Source organism: Gigantopelta aegis, chromosome 9, assembly GCF_016097555.1.
Source record: "Gigantopelta aegis isolate Gae_Host chromosome 9, Gae_host_genome, whole genome shotgun sequence".
Classification (NCBI taxonomy): domain Eukaryota; kingdom Metazoa; phylum Mollusca; class Gastropoda; order Neomphalida; family Peltospiridae; genus Gigantopelta; species Gigantopelta aegis.
The window spans coordinates 70,675,047-70,698,112 of NC_054707.1; the positions used below are offsets into that span (position 1 = coordinate 70,675,047).

At 36.7% G+C, this 23,066-nt stretch overlaps 1 protein-coding gene across 1 annotated transcript in view; it reads left to right on the forward strand.

The window, feature by feature from the left end:
- Positions 1–23,066, forward strand: part of LOC121381371 (calcineurin-binding protein cabin-1-like) — a 77,689-nt gene that overhangs the window by 39,433 nt on the left and 15,190 nt on the right. Inside the window, exons 14-32 of the mRNA XM_041510657.1 lie at positions 485–570; positions 1,317–1,470; positions 2,790–2,867; positions 3,551–3,596; positions 5,359–5,444; positions 6,123–6,262; positions 7,197–7,267; positions 9,618–9,705; positions 10,567–10,706; positions 11,572–11,658; positions 12,584–12,708; positions 16,093–16,266; positions 16,975–17,085; positions 17,709–17,901; positions 18,469–18,570; positions 19,772–19,826; positions 20,695–20,767; positions 21,583–21,645; positions 22,111–22,222. Coding sequence (XP_041366591.1) covers positions 485–570; positions 1,317–1,470; positions 2,790–2,867; positions 3,551–3,596; positions 5,359–5,444; positions 6,123–6,262; positions 7,197–7,267; positions 9,618–9,705; positions 10,567–10,706; positions 11,572–11,658; positions 12,584–12,708; positions 16,093–16,266; positions 16,975–17,085; positions 17,709–17,901; positions 18,469–18,570; positions 19,772–19,826; positions 20,695–20,767; positions 21,583–21,645; positions 22,111–22,222 — 1,984 coding nt within the window. The remainder of the gene's footprint in view (positions 1–484; positions 571–1,316; positions 1,471–2,789; positions 2,868–3,550; positions 3,597–5,358; positions 5,445–6,122; positions 6,263–7,196; positions 7,268–9,617; positions 9,706–10,566; positions 10,707–11,571; positions 11,659–12,583; positions 12,709–16,092; positions 16,267–16,974; positions 17,086–17,708; positions 17,902–18,468; positions 18,571–19,771; positions 19,827–20,694; positions 20,768–21,582; positions 21,646–22,110; positions 22,223–23,066) is intronic.

The window sequence follows — 23,066 nt, forward strand, 5'->3', positions numbered from 1 at the left end:
ACTCCCTAAAATTTGTAGTCACATGACCCTCTCAACAGTGTTGTATTTTTCGTAGAATATATTCTGACATAGAAATTGTATTGAACTGCATGGAGTAATTAATGGTGGTGTGTAACCTTAAGATCAACAGACCTGACATTACGGTCACTATTCGCACCTTGTTGTGGCTTTGTACACAATAAATATAGCATATCTTACTGTAATTTCACTTGAAATCCATATTTCCTAATTAGTTTAAAAATTAATCACATGGTAAAATAATTAATCACAAGATTTATTTCAGACTCATTCAGGTACAGTAGTAATGTGCAGATAAAAAATAAATTCAAGTGCAATTTTGTCTTGGAATTTTTTCTGAGTATACATTTCACAAAACTCAAAATTAGCTGGGTTTTAAATTCACTATGATATAGTATTTTATCAGGGCCCAGTTTTGACGTATTTTAGTTGTCAGATTGTCTGATTTAATTATTTTTGAATTTAGGCAGACCAGTGATGAAGAAGAAGATGTTAAGAAAGATGAAACTGACGGTGGCACCAGTATTAGTGAAAATGCTCAGACCACCAGCAGTAAGTCTTGTATATCACTTTTATTTCAAAACAAATTGGGGTGTGATTTAGGTCAGTTGGTTGAGTGCTTGCGTCACAGAATAGAACCACCTCAGAGGATCCATTCAACTGATTGGGCTGTGGTGTTTGCTATCCTGTCTGGGAAAGTGCATATAAAAGACCCCTTGCTGCTAATGGAAATATGTAACATGTTTCCTCTGATGACTACGAGTCAGAATTACCAAATATTTCACATCTAATAGCCTGTGATTAATAAATCAGTGTGCTCTTGTGGTGTCATTAAACAAAACACACTAACTTTTTGTCTAAAATGCTGAGAAATGACCTTAAATTTTAAGTATGGTATAGTTTCAGTTTTCCAGATAGCTTTTTTCTGAAATTCATAAAGATATTGAACTGAAATTTTGTGTGTAACTATTATGTAGAATTACAGAACAAATTTAATTTACAAAGGGATTTTGCCCATTGTTGACATAGTTATGGCCCTTGAACTTGAAGGATAGGAAAATGTGTGGGGCCCGGTAGTGGATACGTGTATTGCCATACTCTCAATTAATCTATTTTCTGTTGTTTTATTACTGTTTCCAGTGCGTGCTGTGTGCAAAACAGCAGAAAATATGAATTGGGGAATGCACTGTATACAATGTACAGTATGTCGACTTGTGAGATATCTCGCCTGCAGTATCCAGAAGGTTGACAAAGTTTGATGAAAAGTTCACAGAAAGTTTGTTTTGTTTCTTCTGCAGAACTGCCAAAGGATTGTGTTGACGGTGTGAAGTTTGAAGAGGGTGAGGAGCGCGAGGTGGCCCGGTTTGTCCAGGAGATGATAAAGAACTGGGGAATCATTGACCTCATGTGCAGGTTTCTCCTCAAGCTGTGCGTCAAGGATCACATGAAATGGTAAGACATTCCTAGCAGCGTTTCATTCACATGAAAGATCCCTTGCTGCTTTTTAAATTTCACAAAGGAGTATCCTATGTAGCAGCTACAGGTTTTCTCTTTCTCAGCCAGATTTCAAGATAACCATATGTTAGACACTGAATGGCCATAAGGGGTGGGACGTATGAAATGGTAAGACGTTCCTAGCAGCGTTTTGTTCATATGAAAGATCCCTTTCTGCTTTTCACTAACAGTATCCTATGTAGCAGCTACAGGTTTTGTCTTTCTTGGCCAGATTTCAAGATAATCATATGTTAGATGCTGAATGGCCATAAGGGGTGGGACATAGCCCAGTGGTAAAGCAGTTGCCCATTGGGCTATTTCTGATTCCAGCCATGTTAGACGTCAAATAGAAAGCTAAAGTTTGTTTTGTTTAACGACACTACTAGAGCACATTGATTTATTAATCATCAGCTATTGGATGTCAAACATTTGGTAATTTTGACATATTGTCCTAGAGAGGAAACCTACATTTTTCCATTAGCAGCAAGGGATCTTTTATAATGCACCATCCCACAGACAGGATAGCACATACCATAGCCTTTGATATTCCAGTCGTTGTGCAGTTGTAGTTTAAAATATGCTGAGTTGACATTAAATATGCTTTATTATTTGTTACCTACATCAATTTTTAAATGTTTTTGCTAAAGGAAAAATGCACTCATACAGCAATTTTGAGCCTGCCTACAGCAATTATAAACCAGTAACTTCTGAAACAAGTAAACATAAAAATTGTCCACACAACCAACAGCAATAATATCCAGCGGCAAAAGACTGTTATTAATAAAGCTTCTGATTTATGTCAGTTCATATCGTACATGTAGCTACGACAATGACAGTCGTCGTTAAGTTTGAACACTATTTAACTATTGCGGTATTATTACCCATATGGTTATAACTATCTTAATTCATATCTAAGTATGACGTAAGACTTTAATGTCATTTGATGTCGTATGATGTCATCAATTAATGCACTACAACCTTACCAGAACATGATAGAAATTAAAATGGGTAATAAATAGGATATTAAACTCACTACCCACATGAAATATTTTTTATTGTCATTTGCTAAAGCTTTTAACATTTGAAAATTATTTAATTCGGGACATAAACATGACATGAAATGGAAGCTTGTTTAATATCCTATAATACCATTTTTGTTTTCTTTTGTTAGTAAAAGGTCATCAATATCATCATCTTTGTTGTATTTTAGGGTTGTTAATATTGCTAACAGTATAATATGTGACATGTCTGTTATTTTGATCTTGTTTATTTGTCAGGCCTGCCGGTCTGGGTGAGATTTTTGTCCAGATCTACAATCGACTCCGCAAACATCTAACCTTTCCATCATTGCTTGGGTAAGCTATTCTTCAGCAGCTTTCTCATTATGTGATTAGTCGCACGGACATTCATCAGGAAGTTAACGTTACGGACGTTCAGTTCCACATTACATCTTTGTGTGCTATGCAGACTTTACTACACTAGTGATAATTCAAATTTGATCTATAATATCAAGTTTTCCCTTACTTCTTTCTATCAGTATATATTTTACTAAATGGACTATGCCAGTTTGACTAATCTGGCTTGAACTTTGAGTGCGCATAAAATGGTGTCAAAATATCGACACTAGTCGTACAGGGATTTTTCCAGGCATTCTGTCGGTCCGAACATAGGCCCCTTCTCCCAAAAACGTGGCACTGAAAATTCACAATTACTGTACTGAAAATTCCCCAAATATACATTTAATTATATCTGTTGTAATAAATTAATTTACCAGTGGTGTACTGCATCATTCAGTGGCCAGAACAAATATCCCAATTATGATTTACTCCATCTAATTTTCCCAATCCTATCGGACATGGAACCGTGGCAAAATTTCTGTGATAAATCCCTGCCATACATGTAGTTAAAAATGTACTGAGGTTTCAATGTTCCATTCTTTCTGTCACTTAGTTAAATGTTTTTGTTATGATGTTGTTGTTTCTCCATTGTTCATGGATCAGTAATTACATGCTAATTATTGGATGGCTGTTTCTTACAGAGATGATGATGAACTCACTGATGAAGACATTATTGAATACGGACAGGTTGGTTGTCATTTTTCAATATACCAGCAATATTGCAGTATAACTTAACCTTTTTGACTACTAGATTAATTTTTGACAAAAACCTCATTGAGAGGGTACAAATTTATGACTTTTTCTCACATATTTTCACTTACATTTTTTATAAATACGTATTATTTTCATGGGTTTTTCTAAATTTTTTATATTTTAGATCAGTTAATGTTGATTAAAATTAGGTAAAAAATCTATAAAGTCACGTTTAATTACGCATTTTGTGGCGATGTGTCCAGTATTGATGTACATTATTCCCAATAACTGTTGGGGATTTTACCACAATTGTTTTTGGAAACGAACTACGATTTATATCTCAATATTTTCTTATGGTCATTGTTGGTAAAACGGCCAAATTCATTATCAAATTATCTGTCAAAATCAGCTCCTGAAAATGACCACGATGTTCCGCCATTGTTGTGAAGTGAAAATACTTGCTGAAACCACTTTTTCAACTTAAAATTTCCAGGAATTTTTCACGCAAACACAAACGACTAAAACGGCCATTATCAAGATTAGTCTTGATCAGCATTGTTTTATTATTATTTCCTGTTGGTGCCATGTGCAAAATGACGGGAAATATCAATGAGTGAATGTACTGTATACGATATAGTGTGTCGGTTTGTGTGACGTTGGGCGAGATATCTCACGTGAAGTAGTCAGAAGGTTAAAGTTTGTGGCTAAAAATACTATATGCAATATATCAACAAAACTATTACCCATACATTTAATATGAACCCCCTCCCCTCCCCCACCCCCCCCAAGTATTAACTGAAGAAAGTTGCACCTTCATTTCATTTCAACTTATTTTCATGCTTATATCCAGTTACAGTTCAAGCACATTGTCCTGGGCATACACCACAGCTATCTGGACTGTCTGTCCAGGTCAGAGGGGTAGTTGGTTAGTGGTTAATGAGGGAGAAGAGGGTGTAGTGGCCTTACACCTACCCACTGAGCCCTTAAGAACTCGCTGTGGGTTGGAGCTGGTACTGGGCTGCGAACCCTGTACCTATCAGCCTGTAATCCAATGGCTTAACCACTTTGCCACTGAGGCCGGTGTTGCACCTTCCATGGCACATTTTTAATACAATAAGATGTTGTTACAACTACCAGAAATTGTAGTACTTAGTTTAATAGGTACCCGTAATATATTTCAAGTATGAGGCTATTGGATAAAATCAAATTACATACATATATTATATTGCCTAGATAAGACAATTTTTTGTTTTTGGACAACACTGTCACATCACCAATGGCTAGACTGGTAACTTGGGTACACTTAGAACTTTGAGTTGCTGAATATTAGTTGGTATATTTCTTCCTGCCACAATTAAAGTGACAGACCCTTGTTTTTAAACACTACAACATATTTTCACTATTAAAGTCATTTTTGACATTTAAATTATGAGTACTTCACATATTATTATTTAGAATACTCATTCTCTTACACCTGAAGTGGTTCTGGTCATCCACGTTTTCGTAATAACCAAAAATGTTCGTTCATCTGAGAAGTAATGGTTATCAAGATAAGCTTAGTTATTTTTAGACGGTATTTCTTCATTTAAACATCACAGACTATAGCTTCTCTCTGTTATAACCTTATCGAAATGTGTTGCAGGTTCATAGATTAACTAAACTTGGTGTCCATTTTCATGGGCTGAAACTCGGGTGTGCACCTTTAAGGCTTTCATTTGTATTTAACCCTGTCTGATACTATGTTTTTATTTTCCAGATCACTCTTATGTGGGGTGAATTGTTGCTTGATCAGTGGATTAGCAAGAAGTCAAGATCGTCAATGCCTGGACACTCTCCAAGAAGGTTCTTATTGTGTAAATTTGTATCAGATAGATCGTCCTTTTATTCGTTATGTTTGCAAGGTATCTTAGAATTATCATTCTATTGTCCATCCCAGCCTCAATGAATAATGTTCTTGTAATTGATATCAGTTTGATTTGACATAAGAAGAAAGTAGAAGTGTTTTGAAAATAACACAGAACCACACCTAGTTATGTGTGCAATTTAGAAAATAATCTCTCAGAAATAAATAACTTGTAGTAGGTATACCATAGTAACAAAACAGCACTCATGTGAGAAGGACTATAATTCATTCATTTTGGGTTTATGCAGGTTCTTTTGTTCACATTTAAATCTTTAATTTATTCTTTATTTTCAAGCAATAATAATGTGGTGAAGTTTATATTTATCCATCTGTTCATCCATCTCCATAAATACATTTCTATTATTCATTCACACATTCATTCATTCATTCGGGTTTTTTCATATGTCAATCCTAATCCCAAATCTTTACTTATTTTAATATTTATATTACATGATTTTTAACAAAAGTATCCAAAAACGCTGAATATCTTTGGATAAAAGTAACTACTATTACTGTACTAAACTTAGATACATTTCTTTTAGGGTTAAGCCTAATAATTGTTAAAAAATAAGTACAAAATGCATTTTAATCATATTTGAATCGATTGTTTTGTGCAGTACGTCTGTAAGTGCATCTACACTCCTCCAAGAAATGGGAGCACCAGTGGATTATTACCTAGAAGACTTCTGGTATGTCACCACACTTGCTGGTCAGTCCCACGTTCTCAAGGACAGATGGCTGCCATATGCAATTAGAGGTGAAAGAAGATTTCATTTTATTTCACATAGTAAGCCCAGGGCTCACCGTGTGCATTGCCAAATTAGCCAATTGTTAATTTTTATATAAATTGGCTACAACATTTAGTCTTTGGCTAATAAAACATTACCTACATAACCACATTTTAATAATTTTCAAGGAAATACTCTACATTTGAAAATTTGCTACACCAAACTTTGCTTCAGGATGAGCCCTAGTATGCTTATGGCATGTTCTGAACTACACGTCATCTATTTCTTCAGCATTTAGGTTAAACTTAGTTTTGTTTTGCAAATAAGATATGAAGTAAAGTATGAATCAGATTTAATATCAAGGGATGTTGGCATAATTGTGTGGGAGTTTTTATTCCATCAGTTTTTTTATTTAATTTCAATATCAGCGTTATTATTTTTTATATGACAGTTGTTATTGTTTTTGTAACAAATATATCTATAAAATTCACTGTGATGTCAGAGTCCTAAATTAAAACAAAATCTTGTAAATTTATTCCATGTATTTAGTTAAATGAATTAAGTAATCTGTTTCATTTTGTGTTTAAGAATTTGCAAAACTGAATAAAAATTTCTTTGGTTTGTTGTCTTGCTCTGATTAGTAGCTCCAGCCAATGCACCACTAGTGGTATACCAAAGACCGTGGTATGTGCTATCCTGTGTGGGATGGTGCATATAAAAGATCCCTTGCTACTAATGGAAAACTGTAGTGGGTTTCCTCTCTAAGATTATAATTATGTTGAAATTACCAAATGTTTGACATCCAATAGCCGATAATTAATAAATCAATGTGCTCTAGTGGTGTCATTAAACAAAACAAACTTTAACCGATTAGTGGGTAAAATAATTGATACTGACTGTACATAGATTCCGGTGCAGGATTCATGTTTTATTATCACATTGTTTAAATATATTTTCTTCTAGTGTACTGGTTGAAAGCTCGGTTTGCGATGATGCAAGGTATTATGGATGATGCTGTGGAATATTTTGACCAGGTGAGACCTCAAGAATTTCCTTTTAGTATTTATTACACTGTGGTGAAAGAGATACCCCTATGAATATTTATCATCTCTTCACATCATGGAATATGCCATTTGAGAGATCCTGACCTCTGATAATGTGATCGACTGTGTCATAGAGTACAACTCCGCATAGATGTTCATGCAAAAAGTGTGCGCATGGTTCTTTCGATTCATATTTTTAAATAAGAAAAATACTTGCTGTCATTTCTTATAATTAATGTTAGCAGAATAATTTAAAAGAAATATATTTTTTTATAATTTTATTTAGCCTTGCCTTTGTTTATAATATTGTTTGTGTAAACTTCTTTGATAGATGTGTGGCATAGGAATGCAGTTTCATTGGTAAGAGATGTAATTTTCCCATTCTTTAATCTGTGCATTTTTCATGTCTTTAGTTATTTAGGAAGTCATTCGGCTGGCTCAAAGTTCTATCTAAGTGTACCTAAGTTAATACCACCAATTTAGGAGTATTTGTCTGATCAAGGGAGCAAGCTATAGATTGGAAATAGAACATTAATCTTAAGTATATGACCAGCCTCAGTGGTGTCGTGGTTAGGCCATCGGTCTACAGGCTGGTAGGTACTGGGTTCGGATCCCAGTCGAGGCATGGGTTTTTTAATCCAGATACTGACTCCAAACCCTGAGTGAGTGCTCCGCAAGGCTCAATGGGTAGGTGTAAGCCACTTGCACCGACCAGTGATCCATAACTGGTTCAACAAAGGCCATGGTTTGTGCTATCCTGCCTGTGGGAAGCGCAAATAAAAGATCCCTTGCTGCTAATCGGAAAGAGTAGCCCATGTAGTGGCGACAGTGGGTTTCCTCTCAAAATCTGTATGGTCCTTAACCATATGTCTGACGCCATATAACCGTAACTAAAATGTGTTGAGTGAATCGTTAAATAAAACATTTCTTTCTTTCTTAAGTATATGTGAATTTGATATTAACAACTGTTGAGTAAACAGTAATAATTTGACAGACCTCACCAAATATGGGGAGCTATCACTCTTGCTTGCCATTACACCGGTGCGACTAGTTCACGGAGACTTAATTGTTCGCTTCCCTCAGCTTGTATATAGTAACAATACGGTAACATCGTAAATAGCTTGCCATAATCTAAGTTAGGGTAGCAGTTAATCACTACCTTCAATAAATTTCTTGGTAAAGTCCGATTTCACCAATGATATAATAGTCATTTTAGATATTCAGTGTAAAATGAATTTCAAAAGTTCATGCAGTATTAAATATGACTGAGTTGCATGGCTCAAACTTTTGTGTTATAAACTGTCGTAGGTCAGGATGTCACCGACAGCAGTCTTGTGCCGCGGGATAAAAATTACTGCCGTCGCAGTAAAGCTCTGTGCTGATGACAAAATTTATACACCAAAATGTATACACAATTTGGTACATTTGAAAAAAACTTCATACAGCAAAATAACCTGTCAGTCATGTTTATTTGCTACTTTAAAAACAATTGCTGTAGGGGGCTCACAATTACCATCTGTGGGCCGTTTCACCCACGGTCATTAAAAAACAATTGCTGTAGGGGGCTCACAATTACCATCTGTGGGCCGTTTCACCCACGGTCATTTAAAAACAATTGCTGTAGGGGGCTCACAATTACCATCTGTGGGCCGTTTCACCCACGGTCATTTAAAAAACAATTGCTGTAGGGGGCTCACAATTACCATCTGTGGGCCGTTTCACCCACGGTCATTTAAAAAACAATTGCTGTAGGGGGCTCACAATTACCATCTGTGGGCCGTTTCACCCACGGTCATTTAAAAACAGTTGCTGTAGGGGGCTCACAATTACCATCTGTGGGCCGTTTCACCCACGGTCGTTTAAAAACAATTGCTGTAGGGGGCTCACAATTACCATCTGTGGGCCGTTTCACCCACGGTCATTTAAAAACAATTGCTGTAGGGGGCTCACAATTACCATCTGTGGGCCGTTTCACCCACGGTCATTTAAAAACAGTTGCTGTAGGGGGCTCACAATTACCATCTGTGGGCCGTTTCACCCACGGTCATTTAAAAACAATTGCTGTAGGGGGCTCACAATTACCATCTGTGGGCCGTTTCACCCACGGTCATTTAAAAAACAATTGCTGTAGGGGGCTCACAATTACCATCTGTGGGCCGTTTCACCCACGGTCATTTAAAAACAATTGCTGTAGGGGGCTCACAATTACCATCTGTGGGCCGTTTCACCCACGGTCATTTAAAAAAGAATTGCTGTGGTTTATAAATTTGTAAGTTCGAGCTCTGGAGTTTTAATTAGCAGTTTTTCTTATTAAAATAAGTAAGTCATATTCTTGTTGCAGGTCAAGAATTATCTGTCGTATGGTGTTGAAAAAGACTTACACGCAGTGAAACTTCAGAACTGTAAGGTGGATGATTTAATTACTAAAGGTATAAACATTTTAGTCATATTTTCAAAAGATGAACAATATTTACTAGTACTTGGTGTGTGTGTGTGTGTTGCGTGTGAGCGTGGTCGTGTGTGTGTTGAGTGGGCGTGTGTGTGTGCATACGTGTTTGTGTGTGTGTGTGTGTAGCTGATTGCAACATTTCATTATTTTCAAACAAGATAACATATAGTTTAGTGAAATTTTAAGTCTGATGAGAGTTTTTTAAATCCACTTTTACAAATTTATTTTATTTTGATCATTGTCATTGGAATTTCAGAGATATAGGAATTTTTATTTTTTATTTCAGAGCACACTCAATCACTCAATATTGCAAGTGAAAATGTGTTTATAGTCATTTATGATAATTTCTGAACCTTTAAACTTAATAAACAAAGGTGCAGTATAGGCCTACATATATAATACAGCTTATGCCTGACATTTCACTTTGTGTTTTATGTTCTATAAATATTAAAAAAGAAAGATAAGCTCTGATATTATTGAGCAAGTTTTGCAAGATATTAATTGTGTTTAACTTTCTTGAACAATGCAATTAATATGTAAAGTAATCTGTGAAAAATATATTTAGCTGTTTTGAGAAACCTGCTTTTTCTGGTCTGGTTTTTACCAGAAGGTTACCACATAATAATAAAATTGAGAATGTTACTCTTTAAATGTTAAACAAAGCTTTAGTTGTGACGGACTCCACTAGTAAAAATAAGGGGAATTATCTATTTTATAATTTTGTTGTAACATTCAGGTTACCAGGGCCCATATTTTTAAAGCTATCTTAGCGTTACAAAATCGTGAAAATAATGTTTAAAATTTGTTCTCTCAATATTTTGTCTTTTTTTGCTTGTCACAGATATATGTCAGAAACAGCTGGAGTCACTGCTGCGATGTCAGTCTCTCGACGAGACTCAGAAATGGTACAACGCAGAGGACTACGAGAAAACCGTCCAGTTTCTCCTCAAGACATTTCCAGATCTCGCACAGTCAGGAAAGGTGGGGGCAGGAGATAAAATACCACTGTGACATTATTTTTTATCAGAAGACAATTCATGTTGATGTTTAGTTAGATAAACTGAATGGGTTGAATTTACAAAGCCTATTTTAGACTTACACACAGATAACTAGATGTATTTTCAATCCTTAAACACCTGGTTTAAAAAAAAACAAGCTTCGTAAATTCGGCCCAATATTATTTACTAAATAAGATTAATATTAGTGAATGTCACTTTAAATTTTGTGAAAAAAAAGATGACATTAGTTATTAGGCAGTGTTAAATCTTTTTCTGGTAAATTACACATTACTTGAAACTTTTCTGTTTATCCCTGTTTCTAGTAGTTTGAAATTACTGTAAGAAACAAACCTTGGAAACATGGCTCTGTAGCTTAAATCAGATTTTCTTTGTATTAAACTGCAGAAAATCATCAATTTGTTGTAATCCTTACGTTATTACGTCCGTACTGTAGGGCTAGCTCTGGGTGAGCAAAAGATCTTGCCCAATCATCTAGTTAAATTTCAATAATTGCAAAAAAAAATCCTGTTATTTTGTAATAAAATAACAATTATTAATGAAATTTATTTGCCAAATAAAAATAAAATTAGCCAATTGTTTTGAAAATTTACAATTGACAAAGTTGGCGAATGCCAAAGCTAGCTTATAATTTGTGACTTGTGTTATCAGGCACTATGCTTATTCCAATGCCTTCTTAATGGAACATTTGTCTAGTTTTTGTTTCTACTTATCTCACTGTCTATTGAATCACCATCATTCCCCAATGGCTGATATGATTTACTGTTGAATAAATTAACTTCTCTTGAGCTCCTCATATTCCTGTGTACTAAAGTTGTGTTCTTCTTCAGGCGATTGACTTCAAGGCTCCGCTACCAGAAAGGCATTCACAGCTGCTGTTGCTTCAAGATTCTCTCTTTAAGCTCAAAAACCTGGGTGTAAGTCTTTAGATTTCTATTTTTAGTCCCCTATTGGTCCCACTGGAGGGGACTATAGGTTTCATCTCCATCTTTCTGTCTGTCTGTCTGTCTGTGTAAGTCTTTAGATTTCTATTTTTAGTCTCCTATCGGTCCAACCGGAGGGAACTATAGGTTTCATCTCCGTCTGTCTATTCATCTGTTCCACATATATTTTTCCGGATGTGTTTTTCACAATGTCTTAAGATATTGAGCTGACATTTTGTGTATAGCTTTATCATATACTGTTACAGATCAAGTTCGACTTTTATGGCAATTCACCCTTTTTTGACAGTTATGGCCCTTGAATTTAGGAGACACAAGAAAACATTTCCTTACTTTTGTTTGCAATGCCTCAAGAAATTGAGCTGAAATTATGTGTATAGCGTTAGTATGTTCTATTACAGATCAAGTTTAACTTTGTTTGTGATTTACCCATTTTTGACAGTTTTGACCCTTGAAATTTGTTGTGTCCGGTAGGGGACATGTATTGCTTTAGCAGTCCTCTCAGAATAATTGTTAAACTTGTTGTTTTTACTTACAAAGATCATTTGTTTGCTAGTACATATATATATTGTACCTAACCCTGTGGAGATGATACAGATTATCACTTACTCAAGTTTTCAGAATATGTTATCTTAAGTTAGAAAAATTCAATATGTTTATATTTTGTGTGGCCCAAAACATTTTAGAATAACCATTCTGGTGACTGATAAAACCATCACTGTTAATACAGAGCCGTTCAGCTATTGTGTAATATAAAATCAGGTGGTTTTTTTTTTACATCCTCTCCATAATAGAGTTTTTGACTAGCTGCATTTGTCTATGGTATAATATAATTCAGATTTATTTTTGAATTTGTTTGTGTTAGATTTATGAGAAAGAAAACATTTTAATTTAATTTCAGAAATGTATTTTTTGGGGAGAGGTGTCATTCAATGAAGCGTTCTACCATTACCGCCATGCATCGTCGACACAGTCTCGCATGGAATGGGCAGCTACTATGAACCAGATATTCACAGCATTGAACAGGTTCGAGTTCCCGTCTATACCATGGCATTTTCAAAGCTGCAGTCTCATCATCCCATCATGTGATACGTTGTAGGATCGATCCCCCTCTATAGACTCTGGTTTTGGTTTCCTCCATCTCAGCCAGTGCCCAGTCACTTGCTTAAGGGGCAGTCTCGTTATGCGATTAGTGTCACCAGTTTATCGCATGCGAACGAATCATACTGTGAGAACACTTAAATCAGAACGTCTTTAGTCTTTATGTTCCGAGCCGACAAATCGCATGCTACGAGTCGGGTCGACTAATCGTATAATGAGAATGCTGTTTTATCAAACATTGTGGTATGTACTGTTGTGTCTTGGGAAAGCGCATATAAAAGATCTCTTACTACTTCATTGGTAGAACTAGCTTATGTAGTGGCAGCAGGCTTCCTCTCATTATCTTGACCAGGTGTCCACACCAAATAGACATATTTTTAAAATGTGCTGAGGTGTCATAAACATATATTCCTTTCTTTCCCCCCTCCCTCCCCCCGATCTTGTAGCATTAAAATCCAGGTAAGTTATTTCATTTTGTATGACATGTAAGGATCATGTAAATGATGTGGTAAATTTAATGTGCAAATGAAAACCAGGTTATACTAAACTAGACTTGTACCAGTGGTGGCTGATTAAAATGATGGGGATGGCAGGATGTAGCCCAGTGGTGGCTGATTAAAATGATGGGGATGGCAGGATGTAGACCAGTGGTGGCTGATTAAAATGATGGGGATGGCAGGATGTAGCCCAGTGGTGGCTGATTAAAATGATGGGGATGGCAGGATGTAGCCCAGTGGTGGCTGATTAAAATGATGGGGATGGCAGGATGTAGCCCAGTGGTGGCTGATTAAAATGATGGGGATGGCAGGATGTAGCCCAGTGGTGGCTGATTAAAATGATGGGGATGGCAGGATGTAGCCCAGTGGTGGCTGATTAAAATGATGGGATGGCAGGATGTAGCCCAGTGGTGACTGATTAAAATGATGGGGATGGCAGGATGTAGCCCAGTGGTGGCTGATTAAAATGATGGGGATGGCAGGATGTAGCCCAGTGGTGGCTGATTAAAATGATGGGGATGGCAGGATGTAGCCCAGTGGTGGCTGATTAAAATGATGGGGATGGCAGGATGTAGCCCAGTGGTGGCTGATTAAAATGATGGGATGGCAGGATGTAGCCCAGTGGTGGCTGATTAAAATGATGGGGATGGCAGGATGTAGCCCAGTGGTGGCTGATTAAAATGATGGGATGGCAGGATGTAGCCCAGTGGTGGCTGATTAAAATGATGGGATGGCAGGATGTAGACCAGTGGTGGCTGATTAAAATGATGGGGATAGCAGGATGTAGACCAGTGGTGGCTGATTAAAATGATGGGATGGCAGGATGTAGCCCAGTGGTGACTGATTAAAATGATGGGGATGGCAGGATGTAGCCCAGTGGTGGCTGATTAAAATGATGGGGATGGCAGGATGTAGCCCAGTGGTGGCTGATTAAAATGATGGGGATGGCAGGATGTAGCCCAGTGGTGGCTGATTAAAATGATGGGGATGGCAGGATGTAGCCCAGTGGTGACTGATTAAAATGATGGGGATGGCAGGATGTAGCCCAGTGGTGACTGATTAAAATGATGGGATGGCAGGATGTAGCCCAGTGGTGACTGATTAAAATGATGGGGATGGCAGGATGTAGCCCAGTGGTGACTGATTAAAATGATGGGGATGGCAGGATGTAGCCCAGTGGTGGCTGATTAAAATGATGGGGATGGCAGGATGTAGCCCTGTGGTGGCTGATTAAAATGATGGGGATGGCAGGATGTAGCCCAGTGGTGACTGATTAAAATGATGGGATGGCAGGATGTAGCCCAGTGGTGGCTGATTAAAATGATGGGGATGGCAGGATGTAGCCCAGTGGTGGCTGATTAAAATGATGGGGATGGCAGGATGTAGACCAGTGGTGACTGATTAAAATGATGGGGATGGCAGGATGTAGCCCAGTGGTGACTGATTAAAATGATGGGATGGCAGGATGTAGCCCAGTGGTGACTGATTAAAATGATGGGGATGGCAGGATGTAGCCCAGTGGTGGCTGATTAAAATGATGGGGATGGCAGGATGTAGCCCAGTGGTGACTGATTAAAATGATGGGGATGGCAGGATGTAGCCCAGTGGTGGCTGATTAAAATGATGGGGATGGCAGGATGTAGACCAGTGGTGGCTGATTAAAATGATGGGGATGGCAGGATGTAGCCCAGTGGTGGCTGATTAAAATGATGGGGATGGCAGGATGTAGCCCAGTGGTGGCTGATTAAAATGATGGGGATGGCAGGATGTAGCCCAGTGGTAAAGCGCTCACTTGATTAAAATGATGGGGATGGCAGGATGTAGCCCAGTGGTAAAGCGCTCACTTGATTAAAATGATGGGGATGGCAGGATGTAGCCCAGTGGTAAAGCGCTCACTTGATTAAAATGATGGGGATGGCAGGATGTAGCCCAGTGGTAAAGCGCTCACTTGATTAAAATGATGGGGATGGCAGGATGTAGCCCAGTGGTAAAGCGCTCACTTGATTAAAATGATGGGGAAGGCAGGATGTAGCCCAGTGGTAAAGCGCTCACTTGATTAAAATGATGGGGATGGCAGGATGTAGCCCAGTGGTAAAGCGCTCACTTGATTAAAATGATGGGGATGGCAGGATGTAGCCCAGTGGTAAAGCGCTCACTTGATTAAAATGATGGGGATGGCAGGATGTAGCCCAGTGGTAAAGCGCTCACTTGATTAAAATGATGGGGATGGCAGGATGTAGCCCAGTGGTAAAGCGCTCACTTGATTAAAATGATGGGGAAGGCAGGATGTAGCCCAGTGGTAAAGCGCTCACTTGATTAAAATGATGGAAGGCAGGATGTAGCCCAGTGGTAAAGCGCTCACTTGATTCGCAATCGGTCTACAATCGAGCCCCATTGGTGGACCCTTTGGGCTATTTCTCGTTCCAGCCAGGGTACCACAACTGATATATCAATGGCTGTGGTACGTGCTGTCCTGTGTGGGATGGTGCATATAAAAGATCCCTTGCTACTAATAGGAAAATGTAGCAGGTTTTCTCACTAAGACAATACGTCAAAATTACCAAATGTTTGACATCCAATAGCTGATGATTAATAAATCAGTGTGCTCTAGTGGTGTCGTTAAACAACACAAACTTTATTTAATTTTGCATGACATGTAAATGATGTGCTAAATTTAATGTGCAAATGAAAACCAGGTTACACTAAACTAGACTTGCACCAGTACTGGCTGATTAAAATGATGCGTGAATGAATTGTCGTTCTCGCAGTTTTCCAGAGACTTGAGATGTTTGTATTTTGTACTTGTTTGCAGGGTTTTGGACAAAGATAAAGACAGCTTGAAAGCCCTGACGTCTATCAACATGATTCGGTATGCCAGTAACCTGGTTAAAACCATCGAGATCATGATGGACGTTGCAGAGACGTCGACTGACATGCCCATTGCCACCGTGCTGCCGTGGATTCTGTTGTCAAGGCTTATAAAACAGTCAGTATTTTACCTGTGTCAGCCCAAGTTCATGTAAAAACTAAAAATATTAATATGTTCAAATTCCCATAGGATTTCAAATTTCATGGGGAAACACTTTTTCTGTTCCGTACCTTGTGATCATGGGAACATATCGGAAACTGTTTTTAAAAAATAATTATATATAATAATATTTTCAGTGACTAGTCGTACTTTGATAATAATCGTGGGAAATTTTGGTTACATGTTTTTACCGACACATTATCGGAAATGATCGTTTCCATGAAATCCAAAGCTCTGTGTTTATATGTTGGACCCACATGACATTTTCACATTTAGCTTCCTTTCTAACAAACTGTAGGTTTCAGATCAATAAAACATGGGTAATATTTGGTTAATTTTGTCTTTTGTAACAGATCCTACCAAGTTTCATCACAAAATAAAAAGTTATGCAGTTGATATAAGCCTAATGGCTGACACAAAACAAAGATTATAGGAAGTAAGACAATTAAAAGTTTAGAATTCTTATTGAATCACAGGTGCACATACATGTAGTTGATGTATATAACAGCTTTCAAGTAATTTAAAATGTGGGTGGTTAAATTGGGTGTATGTGAGGAGAACGTGGATTCTCCCACTTTCGACAGCCTAGTTTGTTTGTGCTCTAGTGATGTTAAAGAAAACAAACGTTTTAGTATTAGTGAATGTAGGCTGTGTTTTGTATTGCAGTGAGGAGCGTAACCTCCAGACAGTGAGCACGGAACACGATGGACAACTGGACGACAGTGTGATCAGCTCCTCTCTGATGCTTCTTAATGTCGCACACGAATACCTCGGCCGGTAACCAGTTTTATCACATTTGACATTCCAACTTGGATGTATTATTATTATTATTATTATTATTATTATTATTACGATTTAGTGCTCAGACTGGTTTTTTAATTCCAGAAAGAAAGAAAATTAATAATGTAAGTGGAGGGGAGGGGATGAAGTAATTATTGTTCACCCTTTGTAATAATTATTACATAAAAATATTTTTGCTAAATTAAAATAAAATTGGTCATTTCTTTATAAAATTCACAATTTGGTGAGTGCCAGAGCTAGCCCTAATTCAGATCATTCAGCTTATCTACTTTATCTATTTTAAAATATCTCTGTAGCAGAGATTAAAATCCTCAGGGTTTATTTTTCTGAAATGCTGGATTTTAGTGCCGTCTGAAAGATGGTTTCTTGTCTGTTCAATTAAAATCTCAAAGTAACCTCAACTTTTCAAAACTTTATAAACTTCTCCAGTTATGTTTTTTTAATCTATCTTTGCATCTGAAAATTTCTCCAAAATATCTTACATAGTACTTGTAAAATTTTGGTTTACAAAAAGACTAAAGAAAATGAACATTCATTTTCCAATATTATTTGAAATATATTAATTTAAAATATTAACATACCTATTTTTTAAATATTAGTCATTCTTGGTGCACGAAATCCCATGGTGCCTTGCTGCTATACTTTATGGACATCTTGGAAAAAGAGATGGATAAAGTGAGTTCTCTGAAGGATGACCTTGACATGGCATTTGAGCAGTGTGTGTTCTGCCTGTATGGACATCCCAACAAGAAGGGCAAGGCCAAACACCTTCATGATCACAATGTGGCTCCAGTAAGTGGTGGTATGTTGGTGGAGGGGGTAGGGGTTGGGCGTTGATGTGTTTGGGGGGGGGGGGGGGGGGGGGGAGACGAGTGTGTGGTTTGTGTTTGTATGGGTGTGTGTGGTGTGGTGTGGTGTTTTTATATATGTGTCTGTAGTTGTGTGTGTATGTATTTATCTCTGTGTGTGTCTGTCTGTGTGGTTCTAATGATTATTATGTTTATTGTTATTAAAATGTTGTTTTTTATAAATTTATATAATATACATGTAGGTGATGACCTGCCATAAAAAGAATGGCAAAACAGTTAAGAATGGTAACAAAATTCCAAATACGACTGAACTTTTATTTTTAAAATTGTATGCCAAGATCTTTTGATCATCTGTATCATTAAGGACTACATGAACCTTCCTCTTCAGTGAATTTTATTCAAAATTTTATTTTATCTTTGTAATATTTGTATTTTTGTGCACAATTCTTTACACTGTTTTAAAAGCTAAAAGCTGATGTATTTTATGTGCTGGGGTGTCGTTAAACATTCATTCATTCTTTCATTCATTCATTCATTCATTCACCTTCAGATTTCTTTGTCATGGAGTAGAGCAGAGTCAGTATTCAAATACTACAAACCGAAGACACTTCCGGAGTTCGACAGTTATAAGACCAGCACAATGTCAGCTGAGGTGAGGTCGCGTTGTTTAATGAGACTCAAACTGCATTTGTTTCATTGAGATGTAGTCAGGGCTAGCTCTGGGTGAGCAGTAAATTTCGTCAAATTATCTATCTATTAAACTTCAAAAATGGCACAATCCTAGTTATTTTCTATCAAAATATTTGACAAAATTAAAATAAAGTTTGCCATTTTTTCTCAAAATTCACAGTTGGTGAATTTGGCGGCGAGTGCCAGAGCTAGCCCTGTACAGTGTTTCTTTGGAAAGAATAACTTTAAATATTTTTGAATGGTTTAAAATAAATTGTAATTGCATACGGAATCTTACATTTATTTGTATTGGCTGTTTGTTTGGATATATTCTATGATGTACCACACCAGACGTCACTATAACACAGTAAATATGTTTAGCAAACTTCTTTACTTAAATTAATGGAAGGTAATCTATTTGTGTACAGTAGAATATTTTCTATTTGGGATGTTTTGGTTATTTTCATAACATATGGGTGCACCATGTGAAAACTATTATGCAGGAACTTTACTTATATAAAATTCACCATGAGAAGAACCCAAGCAAAACAATTAAATTGAAAATCACGTGTCACAAAGTGTTTCTTCTCGGGCTGATATTGCCCAACAAATGTCACAGTTGATTGACAGTTACAAAAGTTAAACTTTGTTTTGTTTTAAGTGCCAGAAATAGCCCATTAAAAAAAATGTAATACATAAAATCATTTCCGCTTTTGTGGATCACTTGCCATCTGTGGGATGGTGCATATAAAAGATCCCTTACTACTAATGGGAAAATGTGGCAGGTTTCCTCTTTAAGACTATATGTCAGAAGTACCAAATATTTGACATCCAATAGCCGATGATTAATAAATTAATGTGCTCTAGTGGTGTCGTTAAACAAAACAAACTTCCATTTTTAGTTTATATTAACACTCAAATATCTTGATCATGGTCATGCTTCCCTCAATAATCTTTGTGGTGATTCATAATATGAACTGAAAATGATATATAAATGATTATCATTCTCCAGAATTAAATATGGAAATCATATTTAAATGATATGGAAATATTTTAAAATAAAATAATACTGTGACTAAGATTCTGGAATGCAGTTTATAAATGAATTAATTCTGCTTTTATAAAGCCAAGAGATGTTGACAGTTTTTGTGTAGTAAATAATAATTACTTTGGTTTTGTTCTAGCTTGGAAATTTGATGAGGAAAATTTTAACACTTGTTCCAGATGATATTAGTGTCAGTAAGTTGTTTAACAATATTTGATCATCTCACAGAACACTGCATACCATCAACTTGTTTATAAATAATATTTTAATTTGTATAATATTATAAGGACCACCTACTCATAATTGTTTGCTTTGTTCTTGCCTGAAGGGGCGGGATTTAGCTCAGTTGGTTGAGTGCTACCTTGAGGTGCTTGTGTCACAGGATCAAACCACCTCGGTGGATCCATTCAACCGATTGGGTTTTCTCTCGTTCCGACCAGTGCACCACATGTCTGTGGTAAAGTGCATATAAAAAAATCCCTTGCTGCATTAGGAAAAATGTAGTGGGTTTCCTCTGATGATTAATTAATCAACGTGCTCTAGTGGTGTTGTTAAACAAAACAAACTAAGTTTTTTATGCCCAAATGTACAAGTTTGACTAGATGGGGAGGGGGGTATATAAAAATATATTAAATGTTACGAGATTCACAGTTCACAGGTAAATCTTGTTGGTTGAAAATAACATACAGTATATAGAATGTTTATTTTGTACAGTGCTAAAAATATGAATCTAGCTGTTGAAGTGTTATCTTGTTGCCCTATAAAAGTTTGAAATTTCCCAAATTTCTCATAATGGGCGGGTGGAGGGACAGCTATTACCATTGATACCCCTTCTTGTACATCTGTGGAAAAGGGTAAACATAATATAAAACCAAACTGTTTTGTCCCAATTATTGGGTAATGCTGAAGTTTGGAATGCCTCATTTCTTTGTATAATACTTAGGCTTAGGGCACAACAAGCATTTCTACATAAAGAAAAACCCTATTTTTCATTAAAAGAACAAATTCTATCTTTTTGCACTTCAAATTGTAAAATGTTGTTTTAATTTATTTATTTTACAGCCAAACGAATTGACCAGATTCAAGACTACATTGAAGGCAACACAAATGATCCACCAAGCTACCAAAGTGACAAGTGAGTCTATACATCTGTTTAATTAGAATTTAGTTATTAAATTTGTTTAAGTGTTGTAGCTAATGCTCGGTATAGTGTGCAGTTTTGACAGCTACTTGCTTTTCTTTTCTATAGTACTTTGTGTCTTTTTTTAAAAAACAAGGCTATTCTTTTTAAAAATGTGGTTTGCAAATCCACCATTTTATCTGTACAGAAAATACAGAAAAAATAATCTAAGCAACAACAGCAAACAAACAAAATGTGGAAAATGGGATGAATAAATAGAGAATAACTAGTTAATGACCTAGGATATTGGCTTTATCCTGTGAAGGCAACAATGGGAGATGCTGCAAGGCCTGCCATTTGGCCAGAAGGATAGAGCCGATAACCTGTCATTAACTAGTTATTATCTTTATCCTGTGAAGGCAAGAATGGGAGATGCTGCAAGGCCTGCCATTTGGCCAGAAGGATAGAGCCGATAACCTGTCATTAACTAGTTATTATTTTTATCCTGCAGTCCATAAAAATTTAAATGGAAAGCCATTATTTCTGTTATTTCAGCTACATTGTATGATGACCTAGAGGTGAAATGAGTGATTTTGAAATGTAGAATGTGACATCAAAAGTCATAATAGGCTATTATATACGTTTATGACTTTGCTTTAATTGTTCATCAACTTCGGCCAATAGAAACAGTGGTTGGAGGATAAAAAGAAATTATAACTGGCAACCACCCACCCTCCACACTTTGGTTTCTCTTCATCAAACAGTATTTTATCAATATACGCATGTTTTTATAAACATGATTTGGACAGTATTTTATTATTCTTTTTCAGCCCGGTACTGAAAGAACTGTATTACCTTCTGGCCGATTACTACTTCAAGAACAAGGAACAGACGTATGTACAAACAACACAAGAAAATAAACAAAATATAAAAATAGTTGTTTTAAAACCATTTATATAAAGTTTATAATTATCAGCACTATTAGTAAGTCGGAATTCCCTCAAAACTTGTTATCTAAAAATGTATCACTGTTTAAATATCACTATAGAACATAACAGAATATTTTTAAACCAGGGGCTTAATTCACAAAGCTCTCTTAGGCTCTGCTAGACAACAAAGCTCTCTTAGGCTCTGCTAGACAACAAAGCTCTCTTAGGCTCTGCTAGACAACAAAGCATCCTCTTAGCAAGTCTTTTTGTATTGCACTGTGATATCACAAAGTTACAAGAGTTTCGTGAATTAGGCCCCAGATTCTACTTTAAAAAAAAAAATTCATATTTTTTACCAGATCCCTTTTGTTTCCAGTTGAGAGAGGTTTTACTGTATTTGGAAACATTTTCCATTTTGTATAATTTCAGAAAAGCAATCAAGTTCTACATATATGATCTTTGTGCAAACCCGAAGAGACTCGACTCGTGGGCTGGGATGGCCTTGGCTAGAATGAGTCAGCTGGAACAGAAACTGGGATCCGTGAGTTATCAGTTACAATGGGAATCACTGCTTTTCTCTTTCACTGGGCTTGCATTCATTCTAACTGAAACTATCCTGTCATTCATAATTAGGGGCAGGGTTTAGCTCAATCGGTGGAGTGCTCGCTTGAGGTGCTTGCATCGCAGGATCAAACCACCTCGGAGGATCCATTCATCTGATTGGGTTTTTTTTCTCTCATTCCAACCAGTGCACCACAGCTGGTTAAAGGCCGTGGTATGTGTTTTCCTGTCTGGGAAAGTGTATATAAAAGATCTCTTGCTGCGTTAGGGAAAATGTAGCGGGTTTCCTCTGATGACTACAAGTCAGAATTACCAAATGTTTGACAATCGGTAGCCGATAATTAATGAATGAATGTGCTCCAGTGGTGTCGTTAAACAAAACAAACTTTAAACTTTTTCATAATAATCTTGCAGCTTATTCATTGCACATCTTGCATCAGTGAATGTCCCAAGAGATGCACATCAAGTAAAAGCTGGGGATGAAACATAGGCAGGCAGTAAAGCACTCGCTTAAAGCATGGCGGGTCTAGGATTGATCACTGTTGGTTAGCCCATTGGGCTATTTCTCATTCCAGCCAGTGCTCTAAAACTGGTGTTTGTAGGATGCTGCAGATAAAGATTCCTTGCTGCTACATGGCATTAGTGATTTTCCTGTCATTAGCTCGGTTCCATAACCATATGTGTGGAGTGCATCATTAATTTATAAAACATTCCTTCCTTCCATTAAGAGCTACTGTTATTTAGAATTTAAAAGAAATAAAAAATGCTTCGAACATGTTTTCGTACATTTACAACAGCTGAAAGACACATTTAAGATTCTTCTA